The sequence below is a fragment of the Cyanistes caeruleus genome, chromosome 6, assembly GCF_971803275.1.
Source record: "Cyanistes caeruleus chromosome 6, bCyaCae1.hap1.1, whole genome shotgun sequence".
NCBI classification, from domain to species: domain Eukaryota; kingdom Metazoa; phylum Chordata; class Aves; order Passeriformes; family Paridae; genus Cyanistes; species Cyanistes caeruleus.
This window is the reverse complement of record NC_141706.1, coordinates 43,991,008-44,013,235: the sequence shown is the minus strand read 5'-3', so window position 1 is coordinate 44,013,235 and position 22,228 is coordinate 43,991,008. Positions and strand designations below refer to the sequence as shown.

Below are 22,228 nucleotides of genomic sequence, written 5' to 3'. Positions count from 1 at the left end.
TGCGTAATGGGATAACTTTACATTTTACTTAGAAACAGCAGAAGTACAGTTTCCTACACCAGTTACTGTTGCCGAACTGCGCAGAGGATGCCGCAGCGGGCTCCCAAGTGTCCCTCTCCGGCGCCCGCTCTCCCCCCTCAGCCGGGGCTCCGGATGGCGCGGGCAGCGCGCCCCGCCCGCCGCGCCTCGGAGGTGCGCGGGGCAGCGCCGCCGTGACGTCACGACGCGGTTGCCATGGGGACGCCTGGGGTCGTGCCTGACGGCTGTCGTGAAGCAGCGGGAGGAAAGCGAGGGAGGAAGCAGGGGGAGCCCAGGCCCAGCCCGGCCCGGCCCCCCGGCCCGCGGGGAGTCGGCTCCGCGCCGCGCCCCTCCGCCCTCGCCACTTCGCAGTCGGAGTCAGGAGTAGGAGGACGAGGAGGCGGCGCTGCCGCCTCTGGCTATGTAGGGGCCCCAGAGCGGGCAGATCCGGAGGCCGCTGTCCGCCTCTGGAGCTCGGCGCCGGGGCCGGGCCCGGGGCCGGGCCCGGCGGGATGTTTTCCAAGAAGCCGCACGGGGACGTGCGGAAATCCACGCAGAAGGTGCTGGACACCCGCAAGGACCCACTCACCCGACTCAAGCACCTCCGCGTCCTTATCGGTGAGGCGGCCGGGAAGGGGGAAGGGAGTGGGTCAGCGGGTCCCGGTGTGGGAAAGACCGGGAATTTGGAGGGACCTGCTGGGTGCTGGGCCGGAAGGCGGACGCGGGGCTCGGCCCCGGCGGGACAACCCACCCGGCGAGCGGGGAGGACCCCCGCCCGGCATGAGGGGCCGGCAGGGCCAGCCTGCAGCAATGTGCCGGGGGCTGCGGGACCCCGCGGGCGCGGCGCGGGATGCTTCGCTCGGCGCCTTTGTACTGAGACACGGACGTTTCCGTCTGAAGGTGGAATTGCGTTGGTAACTGTGGAAGGAGGCGAAAAGTGGTGTTGTTCCCATGTGAATTATTCTCTAGAATACAGACTGCTAAGTTGCTGCGCATGAATAGAAGTGGCTGGCGAGGTCAAATGGTGCCTGTAACTCCTGAATCCATTTCCCGTACCTTCTTACAGTAACAATTTATATTTGTGTACGTTCTCAAGGTAAGAGCTACAGTAGTAAGTGCTCACTAGCGTAGATGTGAATGAGCTCCTATACAGCCAGATTTAAAACACTTTTGGTTTGCCAGTTGGTAAAGGAGGACGCACAAGCCCTTAAGGGCTGCCGCAGTTCCATGTGAGCTGCCAGTTAACCTGACCACTGAATTAGAAATTGTGTTTATACGGCATAATTGCCTAATGGAAAAAAAAAAATAAAAAACAGGGGAAACAAAAATGCACCTAGAGTTAACCATTCCAAGATATCTGTTAGTTGCATGTGTTTATAAAAATCTAAGTCATTGTCATCAAGCTATCCTTGAAAAAAGAAGCGTGCTCTGGAGTGTCTTTTGGGTGCTTCAGTCGTCTAAATGCGTGTGTTGCTTCTGACAGTTTTATCAACACGTGAGCAGGGCTGGGTCAAGGGCAACTGCATTCCGTGTTTAGCACAGAATGCTGAATGGATTATTTTGGGTTCTGCCCACAGTCTGGTGGTATTTATGTATCCTGTCCTCCAAAGCTGTATTCTTTCCTTCCAAAGGAAAACGGCTATTGCTCCCTTTATTTGTATTGGTCTTTAAAGGAACAGGTGTTCCCATGTTGCACCATCTGCTGCTTCATGCGTTATTTTCTGCAACATAGTAATTATCTAGATTTGAAATGGAGAATAGTTGTGTTGCTATAGAAGAGACTTCTGTAATCAGATGTGTCCCCTTGCCCCACTCGGAATGTACCACTCTTCCTAACTAGCTGTACTGAGCCAGATGTGGCTTGCTCTGTGTTGGTTTTTAGCTACTTACTCAGTTGCAACTTAAGAGGAAAAGACATTCTGAAGAAACTAAGTACCTCCCTGAATTAAGATTTCCTGGCTAAAGTGTGTTGAATATTTCTAGTTTTGCTTTAGTCTGCAAAACACTCTGAATGATTTTGATCTGATCTGTTCTAGATTTTGTATTTATGTTGCTTTTAATTTATTGACAGTGTTTTTTTTCTTTGGCTTTCTTAATAATTGGATGACTTCTGTAAGTTGTAAGCTGTAAGCTATGTCAAGCAGACATTCTTATCTAATCTAAGGTTTCTGTTTATTGGCTGTAGAACAGACTAAATTTGCTGGGGATGTTTTCATATGATGCCTCTCCCCCTCCCATTGTGTATATCTCAGCTCTGAAGCATAGCTCCCACATATCCTTTCTTCAAGTTTGGGAGAACACAATGTGTGAGTGACTGTGTAATTAGGGAAAGGTGTAACAGTACTCTTCGGCTTGTCTGTTTTGGATACAGCAGCAAAAATTTGTCATTATGCAGATATTCTTAGGTGCATGAGGTACAAAAACAAGGTCTTTTTTTAGGGTAGAAGAGTAAGGTATTTCCCTACATATTCCCACTGTAGAGCATGGGAAGTATACAGCAGATTATTTGAAGTCTGTCTTCGGGTGTGATCGCCTCATTAATCCTTTCTCTGCTGCCTCAAGTGACTTCCAAAACATAAACTCTATGCCCTTGCTTCTGCAGTTGTTTCTTTGACTAATCTTTAGAATCAGATTTTAAAAAATAAAGGTGCCCACATAAGACAGACTGCTTCCTGAGGTGGCTTCACATACAGGCACCATCCCACAGCTTGAGCAGTGAGCTACTGCACATCATTTTGTTCTCAGTGACAATTCCCCCAGAATAATAATTGCCATATTTCCCATGTGTTCAGGGGAGCCATGTCAGCTATTGCCAACAGACAATCTGAAGGGATAGGGCAGGAAATCTCAGGTCAACTCTGTTCAGCATCTTCCTGAAGATTGCTCTTAGCCTCTGCACACTGGAGACTAAAAGACTATCCAGATGAGAATTTTTTGCAGTTTCACATCTAGGAGAAGGAGGGAATTTTCTCTTGTTCTTTAATTTAAAATACTTTCAGCAGGCCTGCAAGGCATATTGGACCACTGTTCTTTTTTTTTTTTTTTCTGTACATTTTAGTCTTTTGTTCAGCAGCAATAAACATGTATGGCCTTGGTTTCATGGTTAAGATTTGAGGAGAGGAAAGGGAGTATTAGTTCATTTCCCCACTAATTTACCAAGGCATCCAAAGCAGCAGTTCTCCAGTAAACCAAAATAATGGAATAGTCATGAATGGAGGTGAATTATGGACTGCTGGCTGTCTATTAGCTGAAGAGAAATCTAAAAAATTTAATTATGCTCGAAGTCTTGAGAGTTGCATCTTCCAAGGCAATGGTGTAAGTCAGGCACCTTATAGTCTAAAAGTATTTAAATTAGTATAATGCTACTTCTAGTAAGGTTCTGAAGAGACTGAAAAATATTAAGGCACCTAATATGAAGCTAAGTGGATGGATAGCACTAAGGCCTGTGACTTTTATTTTTAACAAATTAGGTGTAGTGTACATTAGATGGAATTTTTAAAATGTCTTTTATGAGATAGCTTTGAATACAGTGATGTATTCTTTCAGGAAAGTATCCTGGTATTGGCGGCATCTCAGGTTAAATTTAGTAAAAGATGCAAATTAGTCTGCATAGGGATATATAGAAAATTTGGTGTCTTTTGTAAAGCGGTGATTATACCAAATACCATTGCAGTTTTAGGAGTCTCATTGCTTTTGACAGTGTATGGAAGATTTAGGTATGAGAATGACTCAGATGAGAGTAAAACTTTAATGTGGCACTGAAAGCTTTAAAATTCCTTTGTGTAGGAACAGAGGGTGAAAAATATGTAAACATATATGAAAAAGGCTAGGAAATAACATCTATTAAAGCTTACCAAATTTGAAGTTACAATAAATGATTTTTATCTCGGGAAGCTCTTGAATTCTAGACTAGTGATCATTTATAGGCAAGCTGGGGGAAAATGCATTTCTTGTGGTTTGGGTTTTGTTTTTTCTGGTTTTTTTTGCTTTTTCTAAAACTCTTCGTTAGATAACTGCTCTTTACCACTTTAGTCCAGTGTTCCGTCTCTGGTTCTCGGATCTTGCCTCCATTCAGCTTTCTTTTTGTAATTCAGGAATCAGAGAAAATTCTGTGAAATTCAGGTGACTAATTCATAATTGATTAAATTATTTATTAAAGTAAATACAATATATGACACATTTATTCATGTCACAGGTATAAGGTTTTTTTAGTAGAAGTTAAAGCCTTTAGGAGACCTCTAAGTATTAAGAAATATTATTCTTGCTAAGAAATGCTAAGAAAAATTGGAAAGATTGAAGTCTCTTATCTTGGGACTTAGCAGTATGTGAGCAGAGGTAATCTTCTTTTCATTGTTATGTTGCTGCAGTATACGTCTTGAAACAATTGTAACTATCTGGTTTCATAGATTTTATTCTTTTGAGATTTATTGCTTTCTTCCCATAGGGAAGTGTTTATCCCACCCTGCTCCATTTGGTTTTTTCCTCTCACTTCTGGGAAGTGCCTGAAAGTCTCATACAGTTCCCTGGTGCTCATTTGGTCAATGTGTGATATTTTAGCAAACTGCTCTGCTGTCTTGTCTTCCTGTCTGCTGGAAATGCTGTGACAGTTGTGTTTACTGTGTGTGCCTGCGGTAGTTGGAGCATCCGAACCTTGAGCAGGAATGTGGAATGGGATCCCCCTGGGATCTGTGTGGCAGCAGCAGGGCCTTGCTGGGACGAAGGCTGCCAGCTGCAATGGTGCAGGGGTGATCACTGAGGCTTCTCTAGCTGGTGGAGGGGTGGCACATTGTGTACCTTACAGAGTTAGGTATTGCATGTACAATGATTTTCCAGAAAAAAACACATCCATCCATCCATCCATCCATCCATCCATCCATCCATCCATCCATCCATCCATCTCTCTGTCCCCAGTCAATTAGCCATTAATTGTAATTTTCAGGATCATTAAAGCGGAAATAATATGGCATTATTCTTATATATATGCATTTTCATCAGACTGCAACATCAAGCTAAAATTCTACAAAATGGTAGTTTATAAAAGTTTGTGCTAGTAATCTTTCAAGCACCAAATCTTGGTTTATATGTCCTTTTGCTAAAACAGTGCTTTGAGCATTCTATAAATAATTAAGACAACCAGGTATGTTATCCTTCATAAGGGCATACTTTAGCAATACTGACTTTTCATTTTGATGTTAAATATGTTGGTGCTACCTGTTGAATTTGAAGTTTCAGTTAGAATTTGGAAATTATGTATTTTTTAGAAAAGCTGAAATCTCTAAATATTTAATGATTTCTGTGAAATCCTACTCTGTGCAAGTAAATCAAATGAATCTACTTGGTTTAAAATTTTCTTATAGGGCTGAGTTTTTAAGATACTTGTTTTTTTTGTTGGGTTGGCGTTTTTTTCCTTCCTTTTTTACTTTCGTGGAATAGAAGTTACAGGCCTATAATCTGTTAATCTAGAGTAAAGAAAAAAGGAAATATATTGTTTCTCATTAATTATTTTGTTTGCATCTGATATCTAAAACTATACTGCTTTTATCTCTGGAACTGTGGAGAGAATACTTGTAAAATGCAAGAAAACAGCGTATCTAAGGTGTAGGGTGTTTGTTATTATTTTGTTTTGGTTTTTTTCGTGGATGGTTAGTGCTGGACATCTCATGTAAATAGTCTTTGAAAGGGAAAAATCAAGTTACATTGGACAGAATGAAATGGACTGCATTGACATCCATTCTGATGTATTGTTTAATATTAAACAATATACTTAAACAGAGATTGCATTCGTTTAAAGGGATTTTAATTTAAGAAATCCATTTCACTGGCAGTTAGCCCTAATGCTTCAGCTGGATGGCATTCATTGGTGTTGCATCAACATCATCAACATCAGTCATAAATGAAAAATGTTTTATCATTGTTAAAGACAGCAAACGAGAAGCTACAGCAAAAGTAGCTGCCTGGAGTTTCAGTGGATGTGCAAAGATTTATTATTTTTGGCAAGAGTTGTAGATCTTTTCTTTTCTGGTTAGTCTGTCTGAGGACGTGTCACTGCTCATATAAGGGATCTGGATGTGGATTGCATGCAGTGTAAGAAATTTGGCTTCATGTTCTGTCATTCTTGACTTAACCCTGAACGAGTTATGTTTTGGTCAGGAGCAGAGGGGGAAGATTTACTCTGCTTTAGTATTTTGGCTAATGTTACACTCGACTTGCAGAGTTCAGTTGTGGCCAGGGCTGTTGAATTGCAAGGCTGAGGGCTGGAGCCAGATCAAAGCCCCAAGGCAGACAAAAGGGAGGCTCTGATCACTTGTTGCAGAGGAAAGGTCTGTGTGGGTTTAGCTTTGACAACTCATGAAAATAAGCACAGTACTATGGAAGTGTTTGAAGTTGCTTAAATAAAAGCTTAAGTTCTGGAACACATGTGAATTGTTGTGGAAGTATTTCTTAAGAGTTTACTAGTGTAACTCTCAGTCTGCAAGCACCATTAGAGAATTAGCTTGGAAAGCTGACAGCTGCTTCTCATTCCTGTAGGGCACTGGTGTTTTACCAGTCTGTATGCAGATGATGTTCATTGGTTCTGTTAACCTGCTTATTCATTTGTGATTTTTCTTTTTTTTATTTGTATCTGAAATATTGTGATCAGGCGTTCAGACTTGTCTGACGCAAAATAGAAGTGCATTAGAAGATTTCTCTATGTTATATTCCTTTTTCAGTACCAAAACTTTCAAGAATATTTTCTTTGACAAAATGACCTTTTTTTTAAAAAAAAAAAGCTTTTGCTAAATAGCTGTTGGTTAGATCTGAAACAGTAAAGGGTAATGTGAAGCATTTGTTGAATAGATTTGGATCTATGGTCTGTTATCAGGGCTCTTTCACTTTGACAGTCCGTAAACTATGCCAGAGCCCCCAGTTCCTTCCGAGGTTTCCCGCTAAACCTTTCTCAGTTACATGCTTTTCTATTTGACCCAGTCCCTATGTAACCAAATCTCTCTACTGTGTTGCTGTAAAGAAACTCTTAAATTTTTCATCATGGAGAATTAAGAATTAATAGGGTTGATTATCCATTGAGGACATGGAAACCTTTGCTTTCTAGTGGCACCAGTTTGTTACAGGGATTGATACTGATCTTGTCAGTCCATAGCAGGCCTCTGCTTTACAGAAATAGATCCAGAATTCTGGCTGGCTTCCAGGTCATTGTTTGCTGCAGTTGTCAGTTTGGGTTTTGGTAAGGGCAAGGGAAAGTGACTTAAAAGCCATTAAGTCTTGAAATAAGACAGGATAATGTTTTCATTATACTAAATGCTGTGACAATTTTACATATAAGCATAATATTACATTCTAAAACCCTTAAAATAGAGCATAAAATTAACCACAATTTAATCTGTAAGGGTACAGATTATTTTTTTAAATTTCTGCAATGCAGTGTGAACTGTTGAAAGTTCTCTTCAGAAGAGTTAAAATATATGTCTAAAATATGTTTTGGCAGGGTTTGTTTTGTTTTAAGGAGAAAATTACATTTAAGCACAGAGACACCATACTGCATGAAAATAAAATATTGTAAAGCAAGTAAGCTAGTACTTTTCTGCACAGGACAGAACTTGAAAGCAAAACAATTAAAATATTGAACTTAAAACAAACCCCGCCAAAGCAGATTTTGTTTTGTTTGGTTTTTTTTAACAAGAAATAGCGCCCTTGAGCACAGACTTAATATGGAGATCAGATTTGTACCAGTTTTTAAATTACAGAAAATTATTAAGGAAAAAACAGCAAAGAGCCATGTTTCTTGCTGTTGCAAAGTAGAAAACTGCATTTTCTTGACAAACAGCTTTCAAAAAATACTGAAAATCTGGATTTTAGTGTACTGAAAATCTAGATTTTAGTGTACTGCAACTATGCTTTTTACAGTAGAAACTTTAGTTTTTACATCCCTGTGAAATATAGGAGTATCCTAGTTTTTCCTTTCACATTCTCAGGGACTTTTCCAACTACTTAATATGGTGCCAGATCTATTTCTGAGTCTTTGCCTGCTCCCAGTCTGGAGATAGAAGCAAGAACACAAGAAGTACATTAGTTTATGTTAGTTACATGATCTGTGGTAGAAGAATATAAAGTTCTTTTGTTTAAAATAAAAAATAGTAGTGCACTGGAAGTTGTAGAGGAAAACCTGTTTCTGTGGAATCCCACTTCACACAAAAAAAGGCTATGTCCCTTTTCTTAGAAAGACAGAAAATAATTAAGTAGCCAAACCAGAGGAGCAAGTTCATGGAAATTCCCAGTTCAAGGCTGTCTGAAAAGGATGTGCTGTTTGTAGAAGAAATGACTTTTACCTCTATGCAATTTGCATGATACTTTTAGAGAGCATAGAGAAGAGACAGTGAGCTGATGTTGGAGAAAATGGTTATGACATGAGAATTGAGGAGCTGTTTCTTTAGCTGATGACAACCATAATTGTATTCAGGTAAACTGAATATTTTAGAGATATTAGAAAAAATCTCAAATCCTTAATTAAGGAAGGAAGCTATAACAGCAGCATATAACTGAAGTTTTAGTGGTACAGTAATCAAAGAGAGCAATATTCTTTCCCTGCATTAGTAGTGTGGATTTTGTTCAGTATAGAGGTAGCTGTGATATGGAATGATGTGTACAGGTGGCCAGGTCAAGCCCTCTTAAGGCCTACATTATTATCTCCATGCCATATCTGCTATTTTTTGCCCTTCTCCTTCTTGCCATAATTCATGTCAAGGTATTCATAATGAATTTTAAACTTCTTGACCAATGCCAGTTTCAAAATTTTTGTACCAGCAGCTTACTGAATAGGTGTCCTCTGATGATGAGCAGATGTTCTCTTTTGCTGTAAGTGGTAAGCCTGAAAGATGAACAACTGTTTTCCCTCCCTTAGAAGGAAAGCTGGTTTTCAGCATCAACAAAAAGAGTTAGTGGATTTTTTAAAAAAATATTATTTTCATGTAACAAAAGACTAAAATTCTCATTAAATAAAATGTTATATTTTCTTCCATCTGAAGCAATGGTATTTATCGCCTAATACAGTTGTTGTTAACTGGTTTCAATTTTAAAAACTTGCTGTTGATTTTGCTATCAAGTGTGATCTTAGAAACGAATCAGAGTGAAATGCATTTGCTATAGAAATTGAAAAGTCAAGGAATTTTTTACTCTTCTCCTACTCTTGCAAGTTATAACTGTATTTTGAAGGTATGCTTTTATTGTTAATTGGATGCTAGTGGTAATAATACAGGTCTACCACTGCTCCTTCAAGCATTTTTTGAGGAGATTGACACATTATTCTTACATAAATACAAAACAAAACAAAAAAAAGGACAAACTTCTGAAATTCCACCTCACCCCCCGCCTCCCAAAGGCAGAATGTCTTACCACAGTAGCAGTTGTACATATGCAATTATGTGGTAAAATGATAGTCACTGTTCAGCTAGACAAGCTTTCAGTTTGTTGCCTAAAGAATTTAGGAATAGCGTCTCCAAAAATTACTGATTGTTGTATTAAGATTGAGTGTTTAAAAGAATACATTTGATTTAGGCTTTTGGGTTTTTTTCTTTTGGTCTGCTTCAGAGTTGACCCTATGAATGAGGGAAAGAGTGAGGGCCTATTTCAGGAAATGAAGCATTTAACATGCCTGCAAAAATGCAGCATTCCTGTGTTTTAATTGGAAGAGACCCTGTTTAACTGCTTCCTATCCCTTTAGTATTTGGAACTAGTATTTTCTGCACCTTTGCATTGAGTGAACCATTCCACTGCTTTCTACATGCAATTTCCTATACATGCAATTCCTTATATGGACTATAAGATATCTTCAGTCGCCTTTCCTTGCTTTCTTTTTTTGTTCTGTAATCCTTCCATCTCAAACTCTTGATTTTTCTTCCAGTATTTTCTAGTCCCTTAGGGCTCTGCCCGCAAGTGGAAGTGGTTGTAATTGTTTTGGTTATGCTCTAATCATAGCCCCATTTTGTGTGCATTTCCCTGATCAATTGAGAATCATCATTCAGCTTGGTGAGGTGGAACTGGTTTTTGTTGTCCTTTAACATTTGCATCTCTAAGCCATAGCAGTTCAGCTGCTGATCTGTAGGTGGTGTGGCAGTTTGTACAAACCCTGGGGTTTGATAAGCCTGTAGATGGGTCAGGCACATGCTTGCTGCTCTGGACCACTGTTTATTCCAGCTAAGCTGCCTTGCTTAAGAGTCGATCTTGGCTGCTGATACTGCACTATCTGCTCCAAGAGTACCCTGGCTCTACTACACTCATTATGCAAGATGTTGGCAGAATGCTGTGATACAGCAAAAATTAAATCTGTGTTGGAAACTTTTATAGCAAAATCTGTGTTAAAATTGAGTTAATAGTCCTCTAGAACTATATAAGAAAACATAACTGAAAATAAGCCATGCTTTTGCCCATCCTTTTAGTTCATTGTTCCTGACTTTTTATTCTACCATTTGTATGTCCAGTCATGTGAGATGATAAAGATTGATGTAACTCTAAAAAGGGTTAAAAACTCCGTGGTCCAATACAGAATTAGAAGGAGCTTTTTAGAAGATATATCTACAGAGGAAGAGGGTGTTTCAGTGTATGAAGCTGGTGAAAGGGTATAAAGGTATTGTTTGCCTCACCTTTCTTCATGTTTTGCCTTTGTTTGTTTCACATCAGTATTCTGAAAGAGGAGAGTTTTGCCATATAAAATGCTGTCTTCCTGTTCCTCTGTGCTTCCATGGTATTGTTTTGTCCACCTAGTTTCTCAAGTCTTGTGTAGCTGAATAACAGGACAGGGAGTGTCTAGACACCGTGTACTAAGGCTTGGTTGTTTAAAATGATCATGTTAAAATTAGTCTAGATAAATCACTGTGTATTTCTTTATTGGGAATTTGCAGAAAACCATCTAGAGAGTTGTGGGAAGAGAGTCTGGAAACCTTCCTGGGATACAAAAAAGCACATTCCCCCATACTTAGTGATATTTCTGCCTCAGGGTATCCCTGAGATCCCATCTTCTGATTTCCCTAGACTACACAATCAAAGGAATATGAGGGACTGAACCAGACTAGAAAGTAAAGTAAATCTTGGAACTTGGAGGGGATAAGGAGGCAACAGTGGGAATCCAATGCTGCTGTTTGCATCCTCACAGCTTGTTTGTCTACAGAGCCAGATGTGTTCCTCACTTAACATCCTTCCACTTTCTTCAGTAAGTTTAGTTGTGCTTAGTAATTACAGTTGGAGATTGTGATGGTCTTTCTGTTGTAGAGTTTGGGCAGTGTCACTAGCTTTATTTCTAGTAAATTAACAATTGAAAGATTCATCTGTACAGTGCTAGTCCTGATGGAATTTGGGCTCATGGCTGGTATTTGTTTGCTTTATTGTCATGCAAACAATGGGTATACAAGAAGATGCTGCTTCCTGTTTTAAAATTCACTAGGTACTTATGGCATGCCATACTGAATTTAATTAGCTTCAGTGTAAAGAATTAAAACTTCAATAGTTTCTTTACTTATTTAGTAATACATTTAAAAAACAATGGTTTTTCTTCTTAATATCTTCAGTTCTTACTGCTGGATATTTGAAAGAGCTATAAACAATGTTCTGTTCTGTTTTTCAGAGAATGCAGAATCAATTGATCTCAAACAGTTTTTCGACCTACATTTTTCACATATATACTATGTGTTCTTTGAAAACTTTGTGACTATTGAAGTGGGCCTTAAACAAAAAGGTCAGTATTTCAGATAGAACTCTTTTTATCTTGGTGCTTGAGTCTTTGTTTTGAAATAAAGCAGGGTGCTATAAATAAAGCTCTGAGTGGTCACAAATGACATTAGTTGCACAGAAATAGGTCTAACAGCTAACTTTGCAAATAAAGGCAGAGCAATGAGATGTGCATGCAGTGGAGGTGAGCAAAATGTTTATTCTCTGATGACTGTGTTTGCCCTTTTGCAAAGTGAAGATTCTTAAGGTGTTATACTTTGTGTTCTGCAGACTTATTCTTTAACAAGATATTGTGCAACTTAATCTCTCCCACTTGTACATGCCATAACAGGAGGTGATGCAAATTTTAGCTGCTATCAATTTGTGTTTGTGGCATATAATTTTTATTTGCAGAAGCAGTTCAAAATTATGGTTGTTTATATGCAGGATTTCATTTTACACATTTAAGGGTCTTTGTTTTGATAATGAAAGTGCATCTTCTATTTATCTTTAACTATTTAACTATTTTAACTCTTTATTTTTGCAACTAGGTCACAAGTCTCAGAGAGAAGAATTAGATTCTATTCTTTTTATTTTTGAGGTAAGGTATTTTGAATTTTTTTTGCTTTAAGTCCTATTCTACAGTCATCTGTAAAGACACTTTGCATTTAACTGCATTCCATTTTACTTTTGCATGGAGCTGCATTTATGTGCTTTGTGTGAAAAATAAAAACTTAACTTGCAGTTTTACAAGATTTTTAAAGTAGAAAAAGATGTTTTCTGTCTCTAGATAGCTGATTGGTGATCTTTGGTAGTGGTATTTCCTCATAATGTGTTCTGCACACTGAAATTCATAGAAAGGTGATGTCAGTTTAATCATGATATTTTTGACCTTTTGATTGCATGTTATCTCTGATTTTTTTCATAATAGATTGCTACTGCAGTAAATTTTTTATAGATCCCTAAAAAAAATTATTTTAAAAATTATTTTTAAAAAATTCATTATTTGAAAATTGCATTTCACAATATTCTTTCCAAAAGCATATCTTGACTTAATTAAGATGAATTAGACACCAATGAAATAATTTTGTCAAATCAGAACATTTCTCAGCAGACACTATAGTTTAGAAATAGCTTAGAATGACAAGTTTTTGTCTTTCCTTTTTGATGGAGGCTTCTAATTATAGAACAGGGATTGTGTTTCTTAAAAATATGCAAGACTAAAAGCTGACTGATGCTTATCACATGATTGAATACAAATTCAATTTTTATTTATTTATTTATTTATTAGTGAGGTATGCTGGTGAATGTGAAAGAATGCTGGTTCTTTCATTCACTAGTTCCTGCACATAGGATTATTAGGAGATTTGTGCTTTGGAAGCAGTTGCACAGTGTGCTGGAGGGCCACACCCAGGAAAAATCAGGTCATTTGCAAGTTGCAAATGCCTCCAGTGTAAGTCTTGCAAGTCTTATGTGATAGATTTTGAATTGCTAGCTTTGTTCTGTTTCTTGTTTCTGGAGATGATAATTCTATTTGTAGAGGTCTTGTCTTCACTGTCTTGCTGTAGCTTATTACTCCTCGGTTGAGAAGGCCAAAGCAAATGTTTGCTTGTGCCACAGAGGCAAGTTGACAGCTGAGCATCCTAGCTGAAGCCATTAGAAAAGTGGAATTACTTACTGTAATCTGTTGTGAACCAGAGCAAGTGAGATAGACACTCATCCCATTCCATTCCCTGTGCTGTAATCAGCAGTGTCCATCAGATAGGTAGTGGAGCCAGATGACCTGCAGTGACATCTGAAGTCTCCAGTAAGGACTTACAGACAGTCTGTCAGAGTCTTTGGGCTTCTTAGCCTTAGGAATGGGGACATCTTGAAAGGACAGTAATGCTTCCAAGGAAAGCATTGTGGGAGTTTTCTAATTTGATGCTTTAGCTTCTGATCTGTGGCCTTTGTGAAATGGCTGTTTGGTCTTTCAAGAGCGATTATCTGCAACCTACACCCTTGGGTTCTGGTTTTTTTTAGAAAATTTTACAGCTCCTTCCTGAAAGGATTCATCAGAGGTGGCAGTTTCATAGTATTGGTAAGTTGATTTTCTCTCCCTCTTCCTCTCAGTCTTCCTTTCATTTTACTTTTTATAGTAGCTATCAATTAGTGGCTAGTATGCTACTCATTTCCTTAAACTTTAAGTTGCTTAACAGGGGTTATTGTCTGGAGAATTAACAAAAAACCCCACCAATGTAATGAATACTCTTCTATATAGATTTAAATCTGGGAATATGAAATAGAAGAGTGGCTGAGAAAGAACAAGGACAGGTGAAAAGTTTCAAGTTTTAATTATTTTTTCCTTATTTTCTTTATCTTAGTAATACATTTCAAAATAGCATGAAGTACTTGTAAATAGAGAATGCTGATTTTATGCATTGTGATGACTTGAGAATGATTTACTTTTAATGTACACTTCTCAAAAGTCCTTGGGGAAAGTTATTGTATGAAGAGGCTATGAAAGGTGATATTTGATTTTATTTTTTCCTTCTGGCATTGAATCAGTTGCTTGAAGGTATCAAGGTCACCAAGATTAAACTGGAGATTGCCAAGGACTTGTTTAAAAGTGGCTATCAAGTCTGACCGAGAACTCTGACATTTTACTTGATTTCTTTGCTTTTGTTCTTTCTATATTTTTTTCTCCTTTGTTTTTAGGGTTGATTTTAAAGAAGCTTCTTCACACTGGAAATTCATTAAAGGTATTGCAAAAAGTTGCATGCACTTTTGTCTACAATACATAAAAGTACAATTAAGAACAAAAGGGCAAATTTTTACAGAAAAAACCCAGGAATGAGATGGAAAAATGAAACATGATGTGTGTCATGAAAGAATGACTCCAAATCATCAGCTTTATCTCAGTAAAACCACTCACAGTAGTAATATGTTTATATAGTGTAGCCAGTGGTTTAAAGGATTTTGCATTAACAGAGTAGTAAGCATTAACTGTTCATTGTTAGGGCAAGGAAGCTGCTTTTGGGACTCGGGCTACTTTGGAAGTGGAAGATTATCTATGCCAGGGAGACCTGCTGGTGGGTACAGTAATTTGAACTGTTGGGACAAAAAGGGTGCAGCACTCTGTAAACCACCTGCAGGCTTCTCTGGTACTGAAATTCTCCAGTATGAGAGCCAGGAAGGGAGTGCTCTAGGATTCTATTACCTTTTTGAAGGAGAAATGGAAGAAGGTAGAATTGGCCCTTCTGATACAGAAAGCTGTCTCACTCTGTTGTTATAATTAATGAACATATTTAGAAATGTTATTTCAGTCTTTGTATTTTCTGGAAAATGCATGTGGTATCTTGCAGTGCTGTAGTGGAGCACATGATTAGACGTGTTGGTTTTCTTCCTTTTCTTTCAGAGAAGCCCCTGTAAGAAATTCTTTGAGGCAGACAGCAGTGAAGGTGGCAGGCTTGCCCTTGCATTTCATCAGGAGCAGCAGATGTGTTAGTTTGGCTCTGTTGATTGCTGGGGCTCACGTCTGTCCTCAGTTTTTTTTATCCTTCTTCTCCCTCCAGGATAAATGGAAATACTTTTGTTTGTTCTGGCACCAGATAACTTATTCCGTGTTTTTTTTCCTTTAAGATACGTCGAGAGGGTGTGCGTCTCTTTCTTTTGTGGCTGCAAGCACTTCAAAATAACTGTAGTAAAGAACAATTATGGATGTTTTCTTGCTTGATTCCTGGATTTTCATCACCACAATCTGAATATGGTCCCCGAACACTAGATAATCTCATTAACCCTCCCCTTAATGTCCAAGAAAGTAAGTAATTTAGTAATATTACTCAATTCTTGACATAATTCAAATCTTGTCACAGACAAGGCAAGATGAAGTAACTGACATACTAATGCAGGGAGATAATGGAGTAACTGAGATGAGTTACTTAGCAGTTTGTCAGGTCTTTCTGTAGCACTTTCTGGTTTTTTTGTTGTTTTTCAGAATGAGTTGTTTTTTGTGGTTGTTAGGGTTTTTCTCCCCAAGTAGGTTATTGTAGCTTAATGCATAGTGGTGAAAATAAACTGACCAATTGTATGTAATTCTTAAAAATTGCAAGAGGATCCTGCACCTACTGCGAACTTGCACAGGTGAATTTGGCTTGTGTCAAACACTTGCACTGACTATGTTCATACTCCAGGGAGCAGGCTGTGCAAAGCTCCTTCTGGTGTGGTCTTCAGGAGAATGAGTGGTTGTTGGGCCAGTGTGTAAGGGCAAATATGTCTGTGTGTGACCGGGCAGTTAAAGCTGTGGTATTCTTGCAACTGGGAATCTTCAAAAAGAATCAGACCTTGTAAATTGCAAAACTTGAGGTCTTAAAGGTTTGCATGAGTGGAAAAGCTTGAGCATTCTGAGATTAAGTTTATATTTCTGGTTTATTGTGGGTTTGTTTTATGGTTTTGTTTTTGTTTTATTTTTTTAATATTAAGGTCATTATCTTGGCCCTAATTAATAGTGAGGATGATTTTTTTCTCTTAAGACAGTTCTTAGGACAGTTTTTCTTTTGTATGCTCTAGTAAGTGCCTCCCAACTCAATTTATTCTTGATAGTGGGATTTGAAGCTCATTTATTATTATATTTGCAATTGGATGATGTCTTTGAATGTAAGTGCAAACTGTGCATTCACATAAATGGGAATAAAAATGAACACTTTTTTCCCCTGAGTGTGCTTTGCCTTCTTTCCATCTTGTCTTAGTATTTGAGTATTTTATTGCTTATAGAGGAAAGCAGTGTCCCCATGACTAGTAATTAAATTTGCTGAAACACAGCAGACAGATTTCTTGGCAGGATAGTTCTGCAAGTAAAATTTTGCTACCTAGTTAAGCCCTTGTTTTGGAATTGTCTTGAGAAATTCAGAGTGCAAAGATTGACATGTGAACATCTAACTACAGGAAAAGGAGAAAAAAATGACTCTGCTAGCTTCACTGTTGAGGCAAAGAAGGATACAGATAGTAAAACTTAAAGGAAATGTAACTGAGCAACTGCTAGATGGGAAAATGGTGAAAGATATAAATAAACATTTGACATTTGTGTACCATAAGTGTTATACTACTTTTTGCATAAATTCCAAAAGAAATTTTAAAAAATGGAGTTTGGCAGGTAGATTCCAAAAGTGCATAGAGAAAACCTACTTACTCTCTGCTGTGCTTTTTATAAGAAATTAGTTCCATGGTGGTTTATAAGTTAAAATTTCCTGATTTTCACTAATTTACAAGTGGACTGTTTTACCTGTAACTGTCTCTGCTTGCTCCTGTGCAAGTATTTCTACTTTCATAACTTCGTAGATGTTTACGCATGAGAAGAAACGATCTAAATGTTAGATGTACTTCTGTTTTTCTTTAAATAGCTCAAGTGACTATAGAAGAAATCACTCCACTTGTTCCTCCGCAATCAGGAGATAAAGGACAAGAAGATTTAACAAGCTATTTTTTAGAAGCACTTTTGAAATACATGGTAATTCAGGTATGTTCTACAGTTTAAAAGCAAACAAGTATGAAACAATTAACACCTCTTTGTCCTTTATAGTAAGTTTTTTACTTGTAGCACTGCAAATTCATATAAAAATGTTTTAAAGAATCCCTCCTTGCTAGTCACTTTTTTGTAAAAAGCAAATTGTTCTAGAAGAATGTTCCCTTGTCTTCTGTGTGAAGATTCCTAATCTGTTATCACAGGATCTTCCATCAGATTGTGGCATGGAGACAAAACAAGACTTGTCAGTCACTTCTGACAATGCTGATTTCAGCTCCCTTCTCATTTTCATATGTCCCCTTCCCTGTCCTGTTGTCTTCAACCAGTGGATCAGCTGTGTGCAGAAAATGAAGAGTTGAATGAGTATTTAGTCCATGGTGTGCAACTCATGCACACACAGTGTTCTTCCCTTTGAAGTTTGACAGATCCGTGATCTGAGCCAGTATGGGGCATAGCAACAGCTTCTGTCAAAAACTGTGGCTCAGCTGTTACATGTTATGTAATTGATTTGCTGGCTAATTAGCACATGCTGCTTCTGAGCCTACTGTGCTGTCATGTGCTGCATGACATGGTAGGTGTTGCTGGGTACTGCCTTCTGGGTCAGACTTATCCCACAGAATCCAGTTGGGTACCTATAAGTTTTCTTCACACTTACACAGGTTTTACTAGAGAAGATGGACAGTGTACAAATATGATTTATGTTAAACATTTCATGGCTTCCCTTTATCCATCTTTCTCTGTGAACTTGCCATGCTGGAATAATTTCCAGCCTCAATTTATTGCTTCCAGCATCTCACACTTTGAATAGAGGTCTTCATATTTGTTATCTGTAGATTAAGCTTAATGCTGCCTATTTACTTGGAAGAAAAATAGCCCTTATATTTTTTGAAGACAACTGCCTTTTCTGTAATAAAATGGTAGTATTATATTTAAATTCAGATACATTATTGAGACAGGTGTCATAGAGTTTATTTGCTATGTGAGTGCTGAAGTGTTCGCTAAAGTCTCTTTAGAGGCCACTGATAATTGCAAGGCTCTTTGATATTAAGTTCTGCTAAAGGACTTTGAGTCACTAAATTATATGTATCAGCTAATCCATTGAGTTATATTGGGGGGTGAAATATATGCATATATATTCCACTCTACACACCCATTGCCCTGAAAATGGATCATAATAGAACTGTGGCCTTTGAGTAAGAAATGGAGAAGTAGAGGGGAAAGGAACAAAACAAAGAGAGGGGAGTCTTCCTTTATGTTAATGATAGACCTGGCAGATTACCTAGCTCTGCAGGCAGATGGATTCTTGGGAACAAAGATGGAAATTGCATGTTGTATTTCTTGAGGAGAATTTGCCATGTTTGGTACTACTTACTGTGTAGAAAAACATTTTACAAAGGGGAATGCTTAGCACTCACTATCCATGGAAGTAAATTTGTGTAACTCAACTTCAAAGTTGTATCTGCTGCTGTGGTGGAAAAATTTGTTTGCTTCATGTTGTCAATTGCACAAATGAATCCAAGTACCTATTATAATGTCTATATGGACACTTGTTAGTCAAAATGTCATAAAAGTAGTTGTCAAAGAAATATTTGGAATGGCATAGGTAATTATTGTTTTTTTATAAAACACTTTGAAATATAAAAACAGTCAATTTGGGCATGCTCCCTGACTTGCTAAGATGACTGCAAAAGCAAATATATTTCTGTTGGTTTCAGTATTTTATATGTTGAAGTTCATTTTGAAGCAATATTTTGGAAGAAAACAGTCTTTGTTTCATTGACATTTCTCAGCTAGTTTTTGTGTCATCTTTCTAAAAGTGTTTATTAAAACATATATGATTTTGTTTCAAAGAAATAACTTAAAAAGAGGACATTTCATCAGTTACCTGTTTCTTCTACTTGTAGATATTTACTTTGTCCAAATTCTTGTTTTAAGGTTAAGAGTTTAGAATGGAAGAACAAGGAAAACCAGGAAAAGGGATTTTCATTTTTATTCTCGAATTTTAAGAAATACTACTTACCTTCTATTTTCCCAAACATCTGTAAGGAGACCAGCTTGTATAACCCTATACTTGGTAAGTGTTAACACAGCTGATAAAATCATTACATTTTATCTAATAGTGATGTTATATCTGATTAGTGAGAGATGCCTTTGCCTAAATTAAGGTGAGAGTGAGATCAAATGCTGGTTCAACAGTACTGACTTTATTTTGTAACATTGACTGCATGGGGAAGGAGACAGAGAGAGGGAAAAGGAGAGAGCACTGACAGAATCCAGTAGTGTCTTGTTGGGCCTTCTTCAGCCTGGGCTTGGTGGTGGCGTGTGGGTCCTGGTTTGTTCATCTGTTACTAAGTTCTGTGCTGAAAAGGGTGCTGGATCCACAAGGTCTGCTGCTGACAATCAAATCTTTTCAGTATTCATACATTTTAGAAACAAAGGGATTATTGCTTATTGGCTACAAGTAATTTAGTTCTCTTATTAATTAGTATTCCATCTTCTGTTGGTCAGATGAATCTTAAGCTAATTAGACTGCGTGTTCAGCTGTTCTCTACTCTTGAGATGGTGGGTTTCTTAGGTTGATGAGTCAGTGGTCATAGATCTCCCTGTGCAATTACCTTTTACCCAGCTGGAACTGATTTTAGCAGAATTCTTGAGATGGTTTTAATAGTTTCTTCCTTCTGCCAAATGTTCTTATGGCCCCTAAATTCTGCATTCTTTGTATCCACGATCAGTAATACATCATTCTTCCTAAGCTTTGTTAACCTCCCCCTCGGTCCTACCTGGACAAAGGTACTGCCTTTATACTTGGGGTGATGCTTTTTTGACCAGTGATATGCATATAAGCAGGTGCTTCTTGTCACATGGTCTGTCACAGTGTGTTACCCAGGATGTGCTAACCAGATCTTGCCTCTGTCAGGTCTGGAATTAGCACCTTCTTGTAACAAATTCCTCTCTTCAGTGGCCTCAACAATGTTTGAGACAGATAATTATGCTCTCTAACAAGACAGTATAGCAAAGCAGTTTTTAGCTTTGTTGTCCATGAAGGGCATTCTCCAAAGGTGTTTGTCATGGAAGAACATGTTAAGATTCCTGTTTATGGTTTTAATTTTCTTTGTTTGTGGAAGCCTCTGAGCCTTTCATTAGAGTCAATCTTGATCTGTTAACCTGAATGAGATAAATCAAATCTTCTTGTAAAACCTTTCTTTAATGTGACCTGTATTGTTGATCTTAGAGTTGTGCTCTGAAGAGAAACTACTGCTGCTGAAATAAAAGGTGTTAGTGTGCTGTTCTTTGGGGGTGTTGGTTTTATCTGTACAGAATCACAGTGTTCGGATTATATGGTGCTTGCTCACATTTCTGATAGGGCAAAGTTAGGCTTTTGTGCCAAGAGCATTTTATCAAGAGCTTGCAGTAGGAAAAGGAAGCTAGGGTTTAGCACAATCTTCAAAGCTAATGGTGGTAGAATGTATCTTTCCATATAGAGAGTGGAATGTTAGGTGTTTTCCAAGCAAACCTGAGTTTTACTCAGAGTTTTTAGCCCATTTTAAACTAGGATGTTGTTTGCCAATCTTGATTTTGTTCTCTTAGGTTTGCACGTTGCAAATGTTGCATGCAAATGTTGGTTGTAGGCCAAGAGAGTTCAAGACTCCCCTTTGCAAAGTAATACCTTGTACACAGGCTTTAAGTTACCGTTTCATCACTTGAGTCATACCGTCACGTCACCATTCCTCTTACCTGTTGATGCAACATCTCAGAAGGACTCTCCAGAGTAGTAATCTCCAGACACAATTCTGTATTCTAAAATCAGGCTGTCCGGAAGTTTGTTGAAAAGGTCATAGGTTCTTCTGGTCCATGTACATTTATTTGGATTTGAGAGATGGTTGTGTCAGATTCTCCTGGGAAAGACAAACAGTGGGCTTTCTCATCTACTGGAGAAAAAATCAGTATAAATACAGCCATAAGTATTTATAGATATAGATAGAGTAACAGTTACTGCACAGATGCTGAAGAGTTCAGTGATAAAATAGCTACAAGAGGGACAGTAAGCTGTGCTGAGAAAGCAAACCTACTGTTGCTTGATGCTCCAGAACAAGAAATATGGAAATGCTATTTTTCTCTTTCTGTGAAGATCTTGAGTCTTCCATAAGAAGTGTTACTGTAGTCCTCCGTTTTTCTGTGAACTGTAAACAAGAAACTTCCAAGGCCTTAGTAAAGAAGAGGACAATCAAAAACATGACGAAATGTGCACAGATCTCCAGAATTACTCTGAGTGCCTTAAACTGTGCACAGTGAGCAACTATAATGAGGATTTTTGGAACAATACAGTGATGAAAACAACAGAAGCACTGGTAAGTTGAATAATTTTTTCTCCTCTAAGATGTTCTTCTCTGGCATGCATCTTCCCAACCTATTTGAAAATAATCCTGTGCTTATTCTTAATTCACAGCCTTGAGGCTGAAAGCAGGGCAAACTTGGGCACTGAGCCTGCTACTAAGAACAGTTCTCATGCTACTGGTGTAATATTTAATTTAGGAGAAGTCATGAGCTGCAAATCAGAACAGTAGTTTCAGTAAGCAAGCATTGATTCAGAGCTTTACTGGAGACAGTATACTGGACTGAGATTTCTTTCCTGATAAATATGTTGCCTACAGCAACAACCATTCCAGTTACAAGAAGGCTAAGTACTGTGGCTCCTTCAAATTCTGACTTTAATATTACAGACTTAAAAGAGGAATACATTAGAAAAGCCCGTGAGATTGTTTCTTGAGGGGGTATGGTTTGGTGTAGATTTTTTTGCTTTTTTATGTTTTGGTTTGGGGCTTTTTTTGCCTTAGTGTTTATTTTGATTGTAAAGCCTTTGTTAAATATCTGTTGAAATTGTGTAAGAGCTACAGATACAGCAGTAATATTCCAGGGGCATTGCTTCTTCCGTCATAGTAATGTGCCTTTCTGTGCCATTTCCAAGCCATTTAGATAGGCTTCTTCATTTACAGGGAAACACGAAAGTGGGCTGTC

General features: G+C 38.2%; 1 protein-coding gene across 15 annotated transcripts in view; it reads left to right on the top strand.

The window, feature by feature from the left end:
• The first annotated feature begins 217 nt into the window (after positions 1 to 217).
• RALGAPA1 (Ral GTPase activating protein catalytic subunit alpha 1) overlaps positions 218 to 22,228 on the top strand; it is a 132,032-nt gene continuing 110,021 nt past the window's right edge. For all 15 annotated transcript variants that reach the window (XM_023927881.2, XM_086894106.1, XM_086894107.1 and 12 more), the window contains exons 1-8: positions 218 to 636; positions 11,630 to 11,740; positions 12,264 to 12,313; positions 13,735 to 13,792; positions 14,410 to 14,453; positions 15,334 to 15,511; positions 17,091 to 17,206; positions 19,148 to 19,286. In XM_023927881.2, the coding sequence (XP_023783649.1) occupies positions 531 to 636; positions 11,630 to 11,740; positions 12,264 to 12,313; positions 13,735 to 13,792; positions 14,410 to 14,453; positions 15,334 to 15,511; positions 17,091 to 17,206; positions 19,148 to 19,286 (802 nt within the window). In that variant the 5' untranslated portion in view covers positions 218 to 530. The remainder of the gene's footprint in view (positions 637 to 11,629; positions 11,741 to 12,263; positions 12,314 to 13,734; positions 13,793 to 14,409; positions 14,454 to 15,333; positions 15,512 to 17,090; positions 17,207 to 19,147; positions 19,287 to 22,228) is intronic.